Source organism: Giraffa tippelskirchi, chromosome 8 (assembly GCF_054371585.1).
Source record: "Giraffa tippelskirchi isolate mGirTip1 chromosome 8, T2T-mGirTip1v1.2.pri, whole genome shotgun sequence".
NCBI lineage: Eukaryota > Metazoa > Chordata > Mammalia > Artiodactyla > Giraffidae > Giraffa > Giraffa tippelskirchi.
Window position 1 is genome coordinate 10,107,613 of NC_137282.1, and position 19,102 is coordinate 10,126,714.

The 19,102-nt window shown below is 36.1% G+C and overlaps 1 protein-coding gene across 21 annotated transcripts in view; it reads right to left on the minus strand.

Annotated features, from left to right (window-relative positions):
• The window catches only part of LOC145518870 (A disintegrin and metallopeptidase domain 3-like), a 112,514-nt gene that overhangs the window by 54,695 nt on the left and 38,717 nt on the right, over positions 1 to 19,102 (minus strand). For 16 of the 21 annotated variants that reach the window (XR_014063394.1, XR_014063393.1, XR_014063391.1 and 13 more), the window contains one exon: positions 9,519 to 9,658. The exons of the other annotated variants lie outside the window; for them this stretch is intronic. Coding sequence is in view for 8 of the 16 variants with exons in the window: in XM_081523990.1 (XP_081380116.1) it covers positions 9,519 to 9,658 (140 nt within the window). In the remaining 8 variants the exon portion in view is untranslated. The remainder of the gene's footprint in view (positions 1 to 9,518; positions 9,659 to 19,102) is intronic. 21 annotated transcript variants of the gene reach the window in all.

The following is a 19,102-nucleotide window of genomic DNA, read 5'->3' on the forward strand; positions in this document are numbered from 1 at the left end:
TTTAGGTTTATTAAATGTTTCCCCATAATTAGACTGAGGTTACACATTTTGGCAACCTCCATCACAGAAGTGTTGCTGAGTCTATCTGCTCCACTCCATATTAACAGACAGCACATGCTCTCAACTTGTTATCTTTCTGGTAACAGTCACTTTGATCTGTCGATTGAGGTGTTTCTGCCAGTCTTCACTCTAACACTTCTTTCTTTCCCCATCATTTAATTATTTGTAGAGAAGTTTTATGTAAATATCCCTGGAGAAGGAAATGGCAACCCCCTGCAGTAATCTTGCCTGGAGATTTTCATGGACAGAGGAACCTGGCAGGCTACAGTCCATGGTGTTGCAAAGAGTCAAGCATCTCATTTCTAAATTTATTTTAATTCATAAATTTATATGAATATGGACTCATATTACACTATGACACTGAATGGGTTATAATCCATTAAAACGTTACATGTGATTTTCAAATTGTCCCAGATTTGCCTATTGGGAGATCCTTCAAACTGGTATATATCCCTGAGGCAAATCTCCATAATTCTTTGAATACTCTCATATACTAAACACACAAATGTTCACGGCTCATTTGTATCTTGTCTGTCTTAGCCCTGGAATCAGGTAAATAATGTCTCCAACTTTGTTCTTCTTTCTCAAGTTTGCTGTGGCTATTCAGAGTCTTTTGATGCATTCAAATTTAGGATTGCTTGTGAAAATTGTCATTGGAATTTGGGTAGGGATTATATTGAATCTCTACATTGATTTGGATAACATATTTTAAAAACTAACTCTTCCAATCCGTGAGCATGAAATATCTTTCCATTTCCTTGTGTATTCTTTAATTCATTTCATCAATGTCTTATATTTCTCAGCACAGATCTTCTACCTTCATGGTTTCTAAATTTGCTCCTAGGTAGTTTACTGTTTTTGATATTATAAATGAAATTGTTTTCTTAATTCCTCCTCCTGATAGTGTGTTATTACAGTATATAAACACAAGGTATTTTATATATTAATTTTATATCCTGTAATGTCACTAAATTTATTTATTATTTCTAACAGTTTTTGGCAGAGTCCTAGGGTTTTCTATGTGCAAAATTATGTTATCTGCAAATAGTGACAGTTTTAGTCTTTCTTTCTGATTTAGATGACTTTTATCTCTTACTCCTGCCCAACTGCTCTGGCTCAGATTTTCAATACTGTTTTGAGTAAAAGTGGCAAGACAGGGCAGGCTTGTTTCATCTCCAAGTGTTAGAGGTAAATCATTCATCTTTACACTGATTGTCTATTTATTTTGTTTTGTGTAATTTTGGTTTTTCAGGCACATTGTGTGGCATATGGGATCCTAGTTCCCCGACCAGGGATCAAATCCATGTCTTTTGCATTGCAAGCTTGGAGTCTTAACCACTGGACTGCCAGGGAAGTTCCTGCACTGTTGAGTAGGATGTTAACTGTGGTTGGTCAAACATAACCATATTTGAAGTATGTTCCTCCAAACCTACTCTGTTAAGAGTATTTATCATAAATAGATGCTGAATTTTTTTCAAATGCTTTTTCTAAATCTATTGAGTGCTGTGTCATGCTCAGTTGCTTCAACTGTGTCCGACTTTTTGTGATCCCCTGGACTGTAGCCTGCCAGCCTCCTCTGTCCACGGAATTTTACCAGCTAAAATACTGGAGTGGGTTGTCATGCCCTCCTCCAGGAGATCTTCCCAACCCAGGGATCCAACCCATGTCTCCTGCATTGCAGGTGGATTCTTTACGGCTGAGGCACTGAGGAAGAAATCTATTGAGATGATCACAGTATTTTTATCCTTTTGTAAATGGGGTGTAACACATTGATTGAGTCACAAATATTGACTCATTCTTGTCTCCCTGGAATTCAGTTCAGTTCAGTTCAGTCACTCAGTCGTGTCCAACTCTTTGTGACCCTGTGGACCGCAGCACGCCAGACCTCCCTGTCCATCACCAACTCCCGGAGTTTACCCAAACTCATGTCCATCGAGTCAGTGACGCCATCCAACCATCTCATCCTCTGTTGTCCCCTTCTCCTTCTGCCTTCAATCTTTCCAGCATCAGGTCTTTTCAAATGAGTCAGCTCTTCGCATTAGATGGCCAAAATATTGGAGTTTCAGCTTCAACATCAGTCCTTTCAAATAAATCCCATTTTATCATGGTATATGATCATTTTAATATGCTGTTTAATTTGGTTTGCTAATATTCTGTTGTGGATTTTTCCATCCAATTTCATTAGGAATACTGGACTGTAATATTTCTCTTTTCACGTTATCCTTGTCTGCTTTGAAATCAAGGCCCCAGGAAATGTTGATTGAAAATGTTCCCTCCTTTTAGATTTTTGGGAAGAGTTCAAGAAGGATTTGTATGCATTCTTCTCTGAATGCTTGGTATACCCCACCAGGGAAATCAGTGGTCCTGGGCTTTTGGTTGTTGGAAGGTTTTTGATTCCTGATTCAATTTCCTTACTAGTAATCAGTTTGTTCCAATTTTATATTTCTTTATAGTTCAGCCATAAGTGGCTCTATGTTCCTAGGAAATGATCCTCTCATGTTTTCCAAATTGTTTATGCATATTTTTTTTATAATAGTCTTTTATGATTCTTTGGTTTCTATCTATGTTATTAGTTGTAATATATTCTCTTTCATTTCTAATTTTTAAAATTTGAGTCCTTTTTCTTCTTGAGTGTCAAGCTAAATGCTTGTCACTTGCATTTATTTTTTTCAAAGAACTATCTCTTGGTTTCATTATTTTCTACTGTCCTTTTAGTCTCTATTTCATTTATTTCCACCCTGATTTTTGTTATTTCCTTTCATCTACTAACTTGGAGTTCTTTTTCTCCTTTTCCTAGTTCCTTGAAGTATACATTTTAGTTGCTTATTTTTTTTTTAATTTTTCTTAAGATAATGATTTATCACCATGGACTTCTACATAGAACTGCTTTGTCTGCATCCCATTAATTTTGGTATGTTGCATTTCCATTGCTGTTGCTCTCAAGGTACTTATTGAGTTTTCTTTGATTATTTTGTTGGCACATGGTTGTTCAGTAGTAGCTTGTTTAATCTCCACATATCTTTGAATCTCCCAGTGTTCTTCTTTTAATTGCTGTCTAGGTATATGCTAGTGGGGTTGGAAAAGATGCTTGATATGGTTTCCAGCTTCTTCAGTTCGTTGAGACTTATTTTGTGGCCTAACAGGTAATCTATCCAGAATACTCCCACATGCACATGAGAAGAACGTGAGTTCTATTTCTTTTGGGCGGAATGTTCTGTAAACATGTGTCAACCTATCAGGCCTAGGATTTCATTTAAAGCCAGTGTTTCTTTGTTGATTCTCTGCCTGGAAGATCTATCCGAATGAAGTATACAGGTATTTAAAGTTTCCGACTGTTATTGTATTACTGTCTGTTTCTGCTTTTATTTCTGTATTTGTTTTATACATTTGTGTGCTCAGTCGCTTCAGTCATGTTCAACTCTTTGCTACCCCTTGGTGCATTTAGGTGCTCCTATGTTGAGTGCATATATATTTACAAATGTTATTTCTTCTTATTGAATTGTCCCCTGTATCGATAAGTAATACTCTTCATTGTCTCTTACTGAAGTATTTGTTTTTAAAGTCTACTGTGTCTGATGGAAGTATAGTGACTCCAGCTTTCTTTTGGTTTCCATTTATGTGAAATACTTTTTTCCATCCCTTCATCTTTCAATCTGTCTGTCCTTATATCTGAAAGGAGTCACTTTTAGGCGGGAGAGATATGGGTCTTGATTTGCCTCCATTATCCATTCTGTCTTTGGACTGACAAATCTGACCCATATGCTTTGAAAGTAATTACTGACAGGCAGGGCCTTACTGTCATTTCGCTTCTTCTTTCCTGTTTGTTATCTCTCTGGTGCTTTCCTCTTTTCCTGCTCTCTTCCTGCATTCCTTACTGGTTCACTTTAGTGATATGCCAAGAGTCCTTTCTTTTTATCTTTTGTGCATCCAGTTTTTTGTTTTGATTTTGGTTTGCTTTTGTTTCGTATTTGCTTTGTGGTTACAATGAGGCTTGCATATGATGGCATACATCTCTAACAGTCTATTTTAAGTAGATAACTGTGGTTTGAATACATTCTAATGCTCAACTTAGAAAATATTTACTCTCTCCAACACGTTCTACGTTCTTGTCCTCACTTGTTACATTGTATATACCTTATCACATTATTAGAGCTGTATTTTCGCTACTTTTGACTTTTAAGCCTACTATATGTTTAATTGCTTCATTTATGTGTTCAATTATTCAAATTTCAGGATATATTTACCTTTACCAATGAGACTTATACCTCATATGCTTTCGTTTTACTGATTAGAGTCTTTTCTTCACATTATAGAACTGTATTATTTGTTCTAAGCCTCAATTAGTGGTGATAAACTCTTTTAGATTATGCTTGTCTTTATAACTTATCTCTCCTTCAGTTCTGAATGACAACTTTGCTGGTTACAGTAGTCTTTTTCTTTCAGCATTTTGAACCTATCACACCACCACATATGGCCTGCAATGTGGCTGCTGAAAAAGCTACTCATGATCTTATGAGAGATTCCTTTGGGTGTAATAAGTTGTTCTTCTCTAGCCACTTTGATGACTCTCTCTGTCTTTAACATTTGATGTTTTAATTATAATGTTTATTGATGTGGGTCTCACTGAATCCATCTTATTTAGAATTCTGGACTCTAAATTGCAGTGTCTGTTCTTTCCCCAAGTTAGGGGACATTTCAGCCATTATTTCTTCAATAATGTTTTTCTTCCCCTTTCTCTCTCTTATTCTGAGACCTATAGAATGTGAATGTTGATCTATATGATATTGTCCCCTAATTCCTTTACCTTCTCTTCTGTTCACTTATTTTGCCTTCTGCTGCTCTGGTTGGGTAAGGTACACTGTCTTCTTGTTGAGTTCACTGATCCTTCTACTTTTTTTTTTTAGTTTGCCACTATAATACTTTATTGTATATTTCAGTTCAGTTTTGTATTCTTCAGCTCTCTGACTTCTATGCAGTTTTTTCTTATGTTTCCTGTGTCTTTGCTGATTTTCTCACATTGTTCATCCATTCTTCTGCTTAGCTTGGTTAGCATATTTTGGTCAATTATTTTGAATTCTGTATCAGGTAATTTATTTACATTCATTTGATTATGGCCTTTTCTGATGCTTTATCTTACTCATTTGTTTGGAGTCTATTCCTCTGCTTCTGTATTTACATTACTTCTCTTTTTTTTTTAAATCTAACTCTACGCACTAGATAAAACAGTCAGCTCTCCCAGTCTTGAATGAGTGGTCATATGCAAGATATACGTAGTCATTCAAGCCTATCCTAGGTTTTGTTGTTCTCTCAAACTTTTATGGCTGTCCAAGCATCATTCTATCTCATTATCAGTGGCATTAAGTTGTTAAGTGTATGCCCAGATCTGTTATTGTCGTAAAAAGAAGGACCTCACTCAGCCCCTAGGATCAGGGTGATTGGAAACCAGAGCTTCAATTAGTAGTCTTTAAAGTATATATACAGTCCTCTGAGGAATAAATGTAAGTTCCATTGGCCAACAGAGCCAGACAATGTAGTGGAGTCTGATTGGTGGCATTCTCAAAATTCAGGATGCCACGTGACAATAAGTTTCTTTTGTCATGATACCAGTAGCCTGTTTTGAGGCAGAGGGAGAATGCAAAGGTGGCATGTACTGGCCTCTGTCTGCAGAGTGCATGTTAGTAGTCCTCTAGAGGTGTGCAAAACCAGAAACCTGCCCCTCAGATGAAAGCTTTAGACAAGCAAAGAGGCCCTGTTACAGAAAGTCCAGGCGGTGGGGGGGGTGTGTGCTATGTTTGCTACACCCTGAGGCAGGTGGCCAGCCAAGAACTGCCTCTCTGTTTGTTAGAGCTCCAGGAATCACAGGATCACAAGCTCCTCTACCGCTGGGACTACATAGTCACAAGGTGTCTCCAAGGCAGCAGCCACAAACAATAGTGTGCCAGGCACCTGTAGAAGCTCCTCTATGGATGATACTGGCAGATGGAGGATAGAGCTGATGGAGAATGCAGTGATAGGACTTGCCCTCTGAGGTCTCTAGAGATGATCACAATCAGTTGCTGGATGTGTGTTTAATTAGAAACCTAACTCTCGTGTAGCAATTATGAAGGTAAGCCAAAAGGCTTCTTTCACAGAAAGACTGGAAGTCTGGAACTAGGGTCTCTTCTTGTGCCCTGCAGATAGCAAACAGCTGAAACACTTTCTCTGTGGGTTACCACCCTGTGATACCCATGAGCATAAGTCCTGCTGGCCACCTGAGCAAGGTGATACACATGTATTCCATAGAAGCAGCAGCAAAATCTGTGGTATCAGGCAAGGTTGTAAGGTCCTTCCTGGGAGATGTTCAGGAATTGAAGCAAAAAAGTGGGAGGGTGAGCAATTATGCCCACCAGGCTCTGTTTTTGAAAGAATCACCATAGGCCCCAAGATGTGTGCCAAACAGGAAGCCTCCCTTTCAGATAAAAGCTTCTGGACAAGCAAATATGCCACCTTCACAGAAAGCCTGGGGTGTGTTTCAATCTCCTCTTTGTGCAGTGCCCTGGGGAGACAGCTGGCCAAGAACTTGCTTCTTCATTTGTGATTATTAGAGTCCCCTGGAACCCAGCAAGAAGTCCCTCTGACCAGAGCTGGCCCATCAAGGGGTGTCTCCTGGGCAACAGCTACAGAAACTAAAGCAGCAGATGCCTGCTCAAACTCCCCTCCCAGAGATACTGTTGCTCTGGAACATGGCAGAGGGAGACCTTGAAGATAGTTCCCATCCTCCGAGGCCTCGGGAAAAGGTTACAGAATGCCTTTAAATGGGTGTTTTGTTAGAAGTCTTCCCCTCAGGACACAGCCATGAATATAAGCTAACAGGCCTCTTGCAGAGAAAGACTGGGTTCCTAGGATGGTTGGCTCTTGCTATGACCTGGGGGTTGAAGCTGTTTAAGAAATCTTTCTCCACTGTTTACAATTTTGTGGGATCTAAGAGCTTCAACCTAGCAGGCCACCAGAGACCAGTGATCTAGAGGTGTCCTGTGAGTGGACACTGCAAAAATTGTGTTCCAGAGGAGGGGACAAGCTCCGTTCCAGGAGAATCCAGCAAGCTATCATGAGGAAGAGGGAGTCCACAAAGGTGGCGTCTGCCAGCCTCCATGCTCAGAGAGGACATTAGCAGGCTCCTGGTTGAGTGTTAAATTAGATGCCTCACCTTCCAGCCCACACTAACATGAGGAGATGATCCTCTTGCACCTAAAGACTGGGTGCCTCTCAAGAGGCTGCCTCTGTATTGATCCCTGCAGCAAGTGAGCCCAAACATTTTTAGATCTCTTTCTAGATTCACTATAGCCTTGTCTGTCTCATTCATGTAGTTCAGTTCTGTCCCTCAGTTGTGTCCGGTACTTTGCAACCCCATGGTCTGCAGCATGCCAGGCTTTCCTGTCCATCACCAGTTCCTGCAGCTTACTCAAATTCATGTCCATCGAGTCGGTGGTGCCACCCAACCATCTCATCTTCTGTTGTCCCCCTCTTCTCCCACCTTCAATCTTTCTCAGTATCAGGGTCTTTTCCAAGGAGTCAGTTCTTCACATCAGGTGGCCAAATTATTGGAGTTTCAGCCTCAGCATCAGTCCTTCCAATGAATATTCAGGACTGATTTCCTTTAGGATGTACAGACCTGGTCCATTCCCGGGGTTGGGAAGATCCCCTGGAGAAGGGAATGGCTACCCACTCCGGTATTCTTGCCTGGAGAATTCCATGGACAGAGGAGCTTGGCAGACTACAGTCACAAAAGAGTAAGATATGACTGAGCGACTAATACTCTCAGTTTCACCATAAATCATTAAGGTAAAGATCCAGAGATAAGAAAGGAAGCAACAAACAAGAAAACCAGAAAGGACTAAGTAGGGACAAATATGGCAAGGAATCAGACCTCCAACGACCCTGAGTCTCATTATACACTGAGTTTACTATAACAGTGTATCACACGTACCAGTGCCCACAAATGGACACTAAGGAACAAAAATGATTAGTAAAGGGGGTGTCCCATGCCTTTGAAAAAGCCCTGCCCCTTCCCTGGGAGATGAATGCACATGCGTCCCCATCTTTAACGTCCTTCTTCCTACCTTAGTCTTACTCTTTAAAAGCAAATCCCTTTCACCACATGGGTGAGAGGTTGATTTGTGAATTTAGTTCCCATTTCTCCATTCTTTGCCCACTAAAGAAATTTTGTTCACTAATGACAGATCTCAGCTTCTGTTTTTATTACTCTGCTGCTTGAACAAAACAAAACAAGAAACCTCCTCTGCCCAGGCAGAAAGGCTAGGGTCCACAGGACATAACTCGGTAACAGTATTAATTTATTGTTGTTCTCTCTGATCTATTTAACATTCATGTTACAAAATTTATCTTATTATCCATGCTGCATAAATCAATTATAATGTGTTTTGTTATATTTATCATAAAATCCCAATTTCTGGAACTTCCCTGACAGTCCGGTGGTTAAGACTTTGCCCTCCAATGCCGGGGGTTCAGTCCCTGGTCTGGGAGCTAAGATCCCACGTGCATCTCAGCCAAAAAACCAAAACATAAAACAGAAGCAATATTGTAACAAATTCAATAAAGGCTTTAAAAGAAAAATCCCAATTTCTGCATCACGATTGCTTGTCTAGGCTCTTTTCTACATTTCCTGCTTTCTCCTGGACTTCTTCCTCTGACTCATGGTCCTTTAAGCTCATTCTATTTTATCTTTATTTTTTATTTTTGTAATTACTATGCCGTTAATATTCTTTCATATAGTTTCAGTTACTTCTATTGCTTGTTTGCTTAATTCTTTTCCCAAGTTCCTTTTCCCAGTCTTTTGAGCTTTTAAAATTTCTTCCTATCCAAGTATCACTTCACTTGCTGTCCCTGACAAGTTTTCAACAATTTCTTTACATGACCAGGCTTATTTTTTTTTTCTCTTTCAGTTCCCAACATGAGTTTTGTCTCATAGAGAGATTTCTAGGCCACTTAGTCATAAAATTTCTCCTCCTCATGTATTTCGTATTTATCCGCCTCTTGACACTTGCAAGTTGTTTAAGTTTTGTTTATTCTTAGGTCTACTTTCAATTCTCTGTCCCTGATGGACTAACATAATAAATATAGCTCTTTTCTATCTTCGTAGTAATTTATACAACAAATTAACACGATACACGTTACAAAGTACACACTTAAAAAATTTTTTTGATAGAATGAATTTCACCTCAAGATTCAAGTACTCCACAAAAAGTCATCATCAATGACTTGGCACTAAAGGACTGATTATAGAAATATGAAGCACATTCTCTACAATATGAAATACTCATTGCCCTTAGTAAGTTTCAAAATTATTCATATGTATTTAATAAAAATATTCTTAGGTTATATCAAAGAAACTGTATATCAAGAAATGATACATATACCTCCCAAAAGAAGACAAAGATTTGATAAAAATCACATCTTACATTGCTTCCGGATTCATTATACATGCAGTTCCTGAACAGTAACAATTGTAGATGTCATCATTATACTTTAATCCCAGGTTAATTCCAAGCAACTGCATGAAAAGAACTGAAAATGCCTCTAAACTAATCATCTTTGGATACTAAATAGAAATGAAAAACAGAATGGCCGCATAAGGGATTTTTTCAACTCTTAGTCTTTTCATGTCATTATGGCCAGATTACTTACATTTAAATACTAATATAATAAATTAGCACACCAAAGCTTGTTATTTTCTTAAGAACATTGAAAAAGTTTAATTTTGTTATTCCTTTTGAGTAATAGTGCTTTCAATACAAATGCCATTGACATATAACAAAGTAAGATTAATAATATCAATATTTTCATGATACATTAAATATTTGATTCTAATAGTTAAAAAATATTCTGAGAATATTGATCATTGTTTCAGTAACGACATTATTTTCAATATAAGTACAGTTTCTTAAGCATTTACCTGACAATCAGTCTTGAAGTGAGAAATAGTTTTAAGAGATAAAATCAATTTTTTTTCTAAAGGCAGAATACTTGTATTAAAAAAATAAAACTTGAGAAGTAGTGATGTAAGAAACAAAGTCCTAGTAGGTAATCAGTGATGCTTTTAACTATCTCCATAGTTTTTCTTTTTCAAGAATGTAATAGAGTGGGAATCATACAGTGTGTATCCTTTCCAAACTGGTTTCTTTTATTAGCCAGTATGAAGTTAAAATTCCTCCACATCATTTAATTGCTCGATATGTAATTTTAAAAATACTGAGTAACATTCCTTTATACAGACTGATTTCTTTATCCATTCACCTATCAAAAGACATATTGTGTGATTTAAAGTTTGGGCAGTTATAAAGTTGCTGTGCATAATTATGTCTGAGGTTTCTGTGAATATAAGTTTTCAACTAATTTTTTTGAAATCATATAGTGGACAACTATTGGATCATGTGGTCAGGCCATGTTGACTTTTGTAGGAAATTGCCAGGCTGTCTATCACAGCGGCTGTAACATTTTGTATTCCCATCAACATGAATGAGAGCTCCTGTTGCTCCAAATCCTCACAATATTTGCTCTCATCAGTTTTGCACATGAGCACAAAGTGGAATAAGAATGGGAAGTTACATTCTGGCCTTGTTCCTAATGTTAGTGGGAAACATTTCATCTCTAAACATTAAGTTTGATGTAAGCTGTATTTTTTTGTAGATGTTCTCTCTCAAGTTGAAGAAGTTTGCTTTTAGTGCTACTTTCCTGAGCTTAATCATAAATGGTGTTAGAATTGTCAAATGCATTTTCTGCATCTATTGATAGAATTAAAATTTTTTTCCATTTTAGCCTATTGATCAAATCAATTGAACCAGTTGATTTTTGCATGATTAATTATTTTAATATATAAGAAATATTTCATATAATATCTGAAAAAATCTTAATTTTTAGTATTCTTAATGTCTAAAAAATCTTAATATCAGAAAAAAATAGCCTTAAATATCTGAAAAATTCCAGATATATATATCAATAAGGAGATATGAAATATTATCAAAAGAAATTCTGTGCTAAAGTATCAGTACACTCAACAAACATAAACATTTACTGGAGGCCTTCAACAGCAGATTTTGAGGTAGAAGAAAAAAATAAAAAATGAAGACAGGTGATTTAAAATCATTTTTCCACAGGAGCCAAAAACCAAAACAAACAAAGAAACTATGAGCTTACGGACACAAATAGACCAATATATGCATTATGGGTATCTCAGCAATAAAAGAGAGAAAGGGACAGAGAGCTCATTTGAGGAAATCATTTCCACAAACTTTAGAAATCTGAGGACATGCAGATTCAAGAAATTCAATGAACCTCAACTAGGAAAATACAAAGAGACCTATACAGAAAATTATTATAATAAAACCACTATAAGTCAAAGACAAAGGGTTAATCTTGAAATTAACAAGAGAAAAGTGATTCGACAGTTGTTAGGGAGGTCTCAAAATTATTACTGGATTACCTAGCTGAAAACATAACAGTCTGGAGGTATTGGGGAAAATATATTCAAAGTGATTAAAGAAAGTGTCTCTCAATCAACGGTATTGTAACCAGAAAAAATATCCTTCAAAAAAGAAGACATTTAAACTTTTCCAGAAAAACAAAAGCTATAGGGGTTTATATAACCAAATGATCTTAAGTATAAGAAATGTGAAAGTGTGGTCTTTAGGTTAAAAGGAAGACCCTAGATAGCAACATAAGGTCAAAAAAATTATAAAATCCTTTAACGAAGGTCCTTATATGGATAACTATACTAACCTATATCACTGTAATTTTGGTGCACATGTTCACTTTTAATCCTTGAAAAGAATTTAAAGGAAAGAACCCCGTCCAAACTAATATCTATGCAATAACATAAAAAAGAGATATAGAACTGCAAAAGAAAGTGTATGTGTATGTAATTGAAGCAGCGTTGTTACCAGTTTAAAATAAGAATTGGCAACATTAAGGTATTTTTAGTAATTTCAAAATTAACCACAACAATTATCTACAACATACACAAAAGGAAATGTCAAGGAAACCAATACATGTCATAACTTAAAAATCAATGTAACACAAAGTAAGGCAAAAAGAGAAGATGAAAGGGACGGAAAAGCTTCAAGATGCAGAGAAAAAAATTAATCAAGTGGTAAAAGTAAGTTCTTCCTATAAGTAATTGATTTAAATGTAAATGAATTAAACTCCTCAATTAGAAGATACATATATGCCAAAGAGATTAGAAAAAAACAGATTCACCAATGTCACTAAACATCTCAAGACTCACATAGGTTCAAAGTTTAAATGGGATGAAAAAAGATATACCATTCAAATTGTAACCAAAATAGGGCTGGGGTGTGGTTTTACTAATATCAAGCAAAATATACTTTAAATTCAACACTGTTAAAACATACCAGGACATGCATTACATAATGAAAAAAAGTCAATTCCCCAAGAAGATACAGCATTTAATATTTATGCAAAACACTAGAGCACTAAATATATGAAGCATTTTTGACAGAATTGAAAAGATTAATAGACAGAAACATATTAGACTTCAATACTTCACTGTGAAGAGTGGGCAGGACAGTCTAACAAAGATGTTAAGTAAATAAAGGACACGACAAGAGGATGGTCTTAACAGACACGTGGGACATACCAGCCAACAACAGCAAAACACACATCCTTCTCAAATGCACATAAGGGACATTCCAACCAACAACAGCAAAACACATATCCTTCTCAAATGCACATATGGGACATTCCAGCCAACAACAGCAAAACACATATCCTTCTCAAATGCACATATGGGACATTCCAACCAACAAGAGCAAAACATATATCCTTCTCAAATGCACATATGGGACATTCCAGCCAACAATAGCAAAACACATATTCTTCTCAAATGCACATATAAACGTCTCCGAGATAGACTACTTGTGAGGCTACAAAACAAGTCTTTTGATTTTTAAAATGTTGAAATTATACAAAGTATATTTCCTGATGATAATGAAATAAAACTACAGATTAGTAAGAAAAGAAGAACTTGAAATTCTACAAGTCTGTCATACTCCAAAAACAAATTATTAAAACACCAATGATTCCAAATTAGAAATCACAAAGTTACAAAATACTCTGGGAGAAGAAAGAAAATGAAAATACAATATATCCAAATTTGTGGGATCCAGAAAAAGCTCTGTTAAGAGGGAAGTTTATGGTAGAAAACAATACACCTAAAAGAAAAACTATTTCAAATGATAAAACGTGAATTTATGCCTCAGAGGACTAGAAATATAGGACCAAACTGAACTCCAATAGAAAGACAAAAATAGTAAAGTTCATATCAGGTAAGAAGTAAAACGAGAGAATAGAAAAATATTTAATAATTAATGTAACAAGAAGTTGGTTGGAAAACAGATTAAGAAGAGATAAGTCTCACATAACTAACATAAGAAACAAGAACATGTACAATACAACTTATGCCACAGAAATTAAAAAGAAAAAGATTATAAGAGAATACTATAAAAAGTGCATATTAATGTTCTGAATGAGCTAGTAAAAAAAGATAAACTCTTAAAAACACACAGCCTATCAAAGCTGGTTCATGAAGAAATTAGAAAATCTGAAGGCTAATCACTAGTAAGGAGATTAAAGGAATAATAAAAAACATCCCAATAAGAAAGAAAGCTCAGGACCTTATGACTTTACTGGTAAATTATGCTATACATTAAACAAAGAATTAATACCAATTCTCCTCAATATCTTCCAAAGAAATAGGAAGGCATACTCCCAAAATCATTGTATGAAACTAGTATTATCTTGATATCCAAATCAGAAAAGTTTCAACAAGATAACAGTATAGCAATTCCTATGCATATTGCTACAAAAATGTTCAACAGAATCCTAACAAAGAGGCTTCACTGCACATAAAAAGTTTTGTACACAATGATCAAGTGGAAGTTATTCCTCGAACACAAAGATCATTTAATGCATGAAAGTCTATGACTGTGATACATCATTTTTACAGAATGAAGTGAAAGAACACACATGGTTATCTCAATTAATGCAAAAAATGCATTTCCAACTATTCTATACTATTTTTATGACTAAAAATCTGCAACAACTAGGAATATTAAAAAAAAAAACCTCCACATAACAAAGAATATGGAGGAAAGAACACAACAAATATCACAATGGTAAAATCCTGAATATTTTCTTGTAATATCGTTAAGAAACTAGTGTACTCACTCTTGCCACATCTATTCGATATACTCAAGGAAGATCAAACCAGAATAATTCAGCAATGAACTAAATAAAAGTGTTCTAACTTGGAGAGCAAAAAGTAAAAGTATTTCTGTTTGCAGATGACATGGTCCCATATGTAGAAATCTTCAAATATTCCATATAAAAGAAACTGTAAGAACTAATAAACGAGTTCAGCAAAGTTGCAGGATACAAAATCAACACAACTGATTGTTTCTGCCTATTAATAGTTAATAATCTGAAAAAATTTAACAAAACAATTTCAGTTACAGTAGCATTCAAAAGGCCAGGATACAAAGGATTGAACTTATCTAATGAGATCAATTACTTGTACACAGAATACTACAAAATATACCTGATAGTAAGTACAGAAGACACAAGTAAGTGAAAAGGCATTCCATGATCATGGACTGAAAAGCTAAAAATGGTTAAGATGTCATTATCACCAAAAACAACCTACAGATCCAATGAAATCCCTACCTCAATTCCAACAGCATTTTGGAGGCAAGAAACAAACAAACAAAAAAGTCTCAAAATTCATATGGAAACCCAAGGGACACTATTTATCTATTCAGGTAAATTTTTTTTAAAAAAAGAAGAGCAATGTTGGAAGACTCAGATTTCTGGATTTTAAAATGCATCACAAATTTATGGTCATCAAAAGAGTGTGGTGTTGGCATAACGTTATATAAATTGAACACAAGAGAGAGCCTATAAGTAAAACATCACATATGTGGTCAAATGACAAGAGTACCAAGAAAACAAAATGGGAAAAGGACAGTTTCTTCAACAAGAATATTGAATGAAGAAAAGATTGTCTCTTCAGGAAATGGTGATGGGAAAACTAAATATCCACAACAAAAAAGAAGATAAGGATCCTTATACCATATATAAAAATTAACTAAAAATGGTATAAAGGTCTAAATGTAAGAACTTAAGAACTGCAAACTGTAAAACTCCTCAAGGAAAACATTGGGAACATTTCCCAATATTGGATTTGACAAAGATTTCATGAATATTATGCAAAAATCACAAGCAAAAAGAGGAGAAATAGACAAATAGGACTACATCAAACTTAAATCTCTTTGTGCTTCAAAAGACACAACAGAATGTAAAAGCAGTCTGCCTGTGGGCATGTGCTCAGTCGCACAGTCGTGTCCAACTATTTGAGACCCCATGGACCGTAGCCTGCCAGACTATTCTGTTCATGGGATTCTCCAAGCAACAATACTGGAGAGGGTTGCCATTTCCTCCTCCAGGGGAGCTTTCCAACACAGGGATCGAATCCATGTCTCCTGCACCTCTTTCACGGGCAGGTGAATTCTTTGCCACTGAGACACCTGGGAAGCCCAGAAATACCATATGATCCAGCAAACCCACTTCTAGGTGTATCTCCAAAATGACTGAAATCACTATCTCAAAGAGATATCTACATTCCCATCTCCCATGTTAATTGTAGCATTATTCACAATCACTAAGATATGGAACCAAACTAAGTGGTCATTAATATATAAATGTATAAAGAAAATGTCTCTATATATAAATGTATAACATGACATGATTTATACATATATATATATATATATATATGCAATTTATGTAAATGTGCTGTGCTTACTTACTCAGTCATGTCTGACTTTTTGTGACCGCATGGACTGTAGCCCTTCAGGCTCTTCTGTCCATGGGGATTCTCTAGGCAAGAATACTGGAGTGGGTTACCATGCCCTCATCCAAGGGATTGTCATAACCCAGGGATCAAACCCAGGTCTCCCGCATTGCAGGCAGATTCTTTACTGTCTGAGCCTGTTTATATACATGCATGTGTATAAACAACATGAAATATTATTCAGCCATAAAAAAGAATGAAATCCTGCCATTTTCAAAACGCTGAATGAACTTGGATGTATTCTTTGAAAAGAAATAAGCCAGATATGGAAGACAAATATTGTATGGTCTACCATATATGTGGGATCTAAAAAATATACTTACAGAAGCAGAGAGGAAAATAGGGCTGCCAGGGAGCAGAGGTGTGGAAAATATGGGGCCTTGTTGGTCACAGTGTACAAAGTTTCATTTAAGCAAGATGAAAGTTTTAAACATCTGTTTCCAACAATGTGGACACACTTAACACTACTGCACTCATAATAATTAAGATGGTTAATTTTGCATACTGTTTATTGTATCATAATAAAAAACAGTTTAAAAACTATAACATGTGAGGCTTAAAATATAAAATACTGTATAAGAATATTACACAAATAATTTATATTATACAAATATCATATTTATTATATATATTGTATTATTGCATATATTATTTTACATACATTATATTGTATTCGTTGTATATACAATATAGTATATATGTATATATTGTATATCAGTTCAGATCAGTTCAGTCACTCAGTCGTGTCTGACTCTTTGAGACCCCAAGAATCGCAGCACGGCAGCACGCCAGGCCTCCCTGTCCATCACTAACTCCCGGAGTTTACCCAAACTCATATCCATAGAGTCAGTGATGCCATCCAACCATCTCAACCTCTGTTGTCCCCTTCTCCTCCTGCCCCCAATCCCTCCCAGCATCAGGGTCTTTTCCAGTGAGTCAACTCTTCACATCAGGTGGCCAAAGTATTGGAGTTTCAGCTTCAACATCAGTCCTTGCAATGAACACCCAGGACTGATCTCCTTTAGGATGGACTGGTTGGATCTCCTTGCAGTCCAGGGGACTCTCAAGAGTCTTCTCCAATACCACAGTTCAAAAGCATCAATTCTTTGGCACTCAGCTGTCTTTATAGTCCAACTCTCACATCCATACATGACTACTGGAAAAACAATAGCCTTGACTAGACAGACCTTTGTTGACAAAGTAATGTCTCTGCTTTTTAATATGCTATCTAGGTTGGTCATAACTTTCCTTTTAAGGAGTAAGCGTCTTCTAATTTCAGGGCAGCAATCACCATCTGCAGTGATTCTGGAGCCCCAAAAAATAAAGTCAGCCACTGTTTCCACTGTTTCCCTATCTATCTGCCATGAAGTGATGGGACTGGATGCCATGATCTTATTTTTTCTGAATGTTGAGCTTTAAGCCAACTTTTTCACTCTCCTCTTTCACTTTCATTAAAAGGCTCTTTAGTTCTTCTTCACTTTCTGCCATAAGGGTGGTGTCATCTGCATATCTGAGGTTATTGATATTTCTCCCGGCAATCTTGATTCCAGCTTGTGCTTCATCCAGCCCAGAGTTTCTCATGATGTACTCTGCATATAAGTTAAATAAGTAGGGTGACAATACACAGCCTTGACGTGCTCCTTTCCCTATTTGGAACCAGTCTGTTGTTCCATGTCCAGTTCTAACTGCTGCTTCTTGACCTGCATACAGGTTTCTCAAGAGGCAGGTCAGGTGGTCTGGTATTCCCATCTCTTTCAGAATTTTCCACAGTTTATTGTGATCCACACAGTCAAAGCTTTGGCATAGTCAATAAAGCAGAAATAGATGTTTTTCTGGAATTCTCTGCTTTTTCAATGATCCAGCGGATGTTGGCAATTTGATCTCTGGTTCCTCTGCCTTTTCTAAAACCAGCTTGAACATCTGAAGTTCATGGTTTATGTATTGCTGAAGCCTGTCTTGGAGAATTTTGAGCATTACTTTACTAGTATGTGAGATGAATGCAATACTGTGGTAGTTTGAGCATTCTTTGGCATTGCCTTTCTTTGGGATTGGAATGAAAACTGACCTTTTCCAGTGCTGTGGCCACTGCTGAGTTTTCCGAATTTGCTGGCAGATTGAGTGCAGTACTTTCACAGCATCATCTTTCAGGATTTGAAATAGCTCAAATGGAATTCCATCACCTCCACTAGCCTTGTTCGTACTGATGCTTTCTAAGGCCCACTTGACTTCACATTCCAGGATGTCTGGCTCTAGGTGAGTGATCACACCATCGTGACTATCTGGGTCATGAAGATCTTTTTTGTACAGTTCTTCTGTGTATTCTTGCCACCTCTTCTTAATATTTTCTGCTTCTGTTAGGTCCATACCATTTCTGTCCTTTATTGAGCCCATCTTTGCATGAAATGTTCCCTTGGTATATCTAACTTTCTTAAAGAAATCTCTAGTCTTTCCCATTCTATTGTTTTCCTCTATTTTTTGCTTTGATCACTGAGGAAGGCTTTCTTATCTCTCCTTGCTATTATTTGGAACTCTGCATTCAGATGGGAATATCTTTCCCTTTCTCCTTTGCTTTTTGCTTGTCTTCTTTTCACAGCTATTTGTAAGGCCTCCTCAGACAGCCATTTTGCTTTTTTGCATTCCTTTTTCTTGGGGATGGTCTTGATCCCTGTCTCCTGTACAATGTCACAAACCTCTGTCCATAGTTCATCAGGCACTCTGTCTATCAGATCTAGTCCCCTACATCTATTTCTCACTTCCACTGTATAATCACAAGTTTATACTTGTATAATCACTGTATAATCACTGTACAATCATAATATAATATATTGTATATAATACAATATTATATTATATATTAAATATATTATATATTAAAATATATTTTATATATAATAATATTATACAATACAATAATACAATTATGCATATAATATATATACATATAGTTCATATACATATACTGCATATATACATATATACACAGTATATATATATATACTTCATAAATATGGAACTATTATACAAATTGTAAAAATATTATACAAATGTCATAACAATAGTATACGCTATAAAATATTAATAATAATATGAAATAAAATAATAAGATGGTAGACATACTTT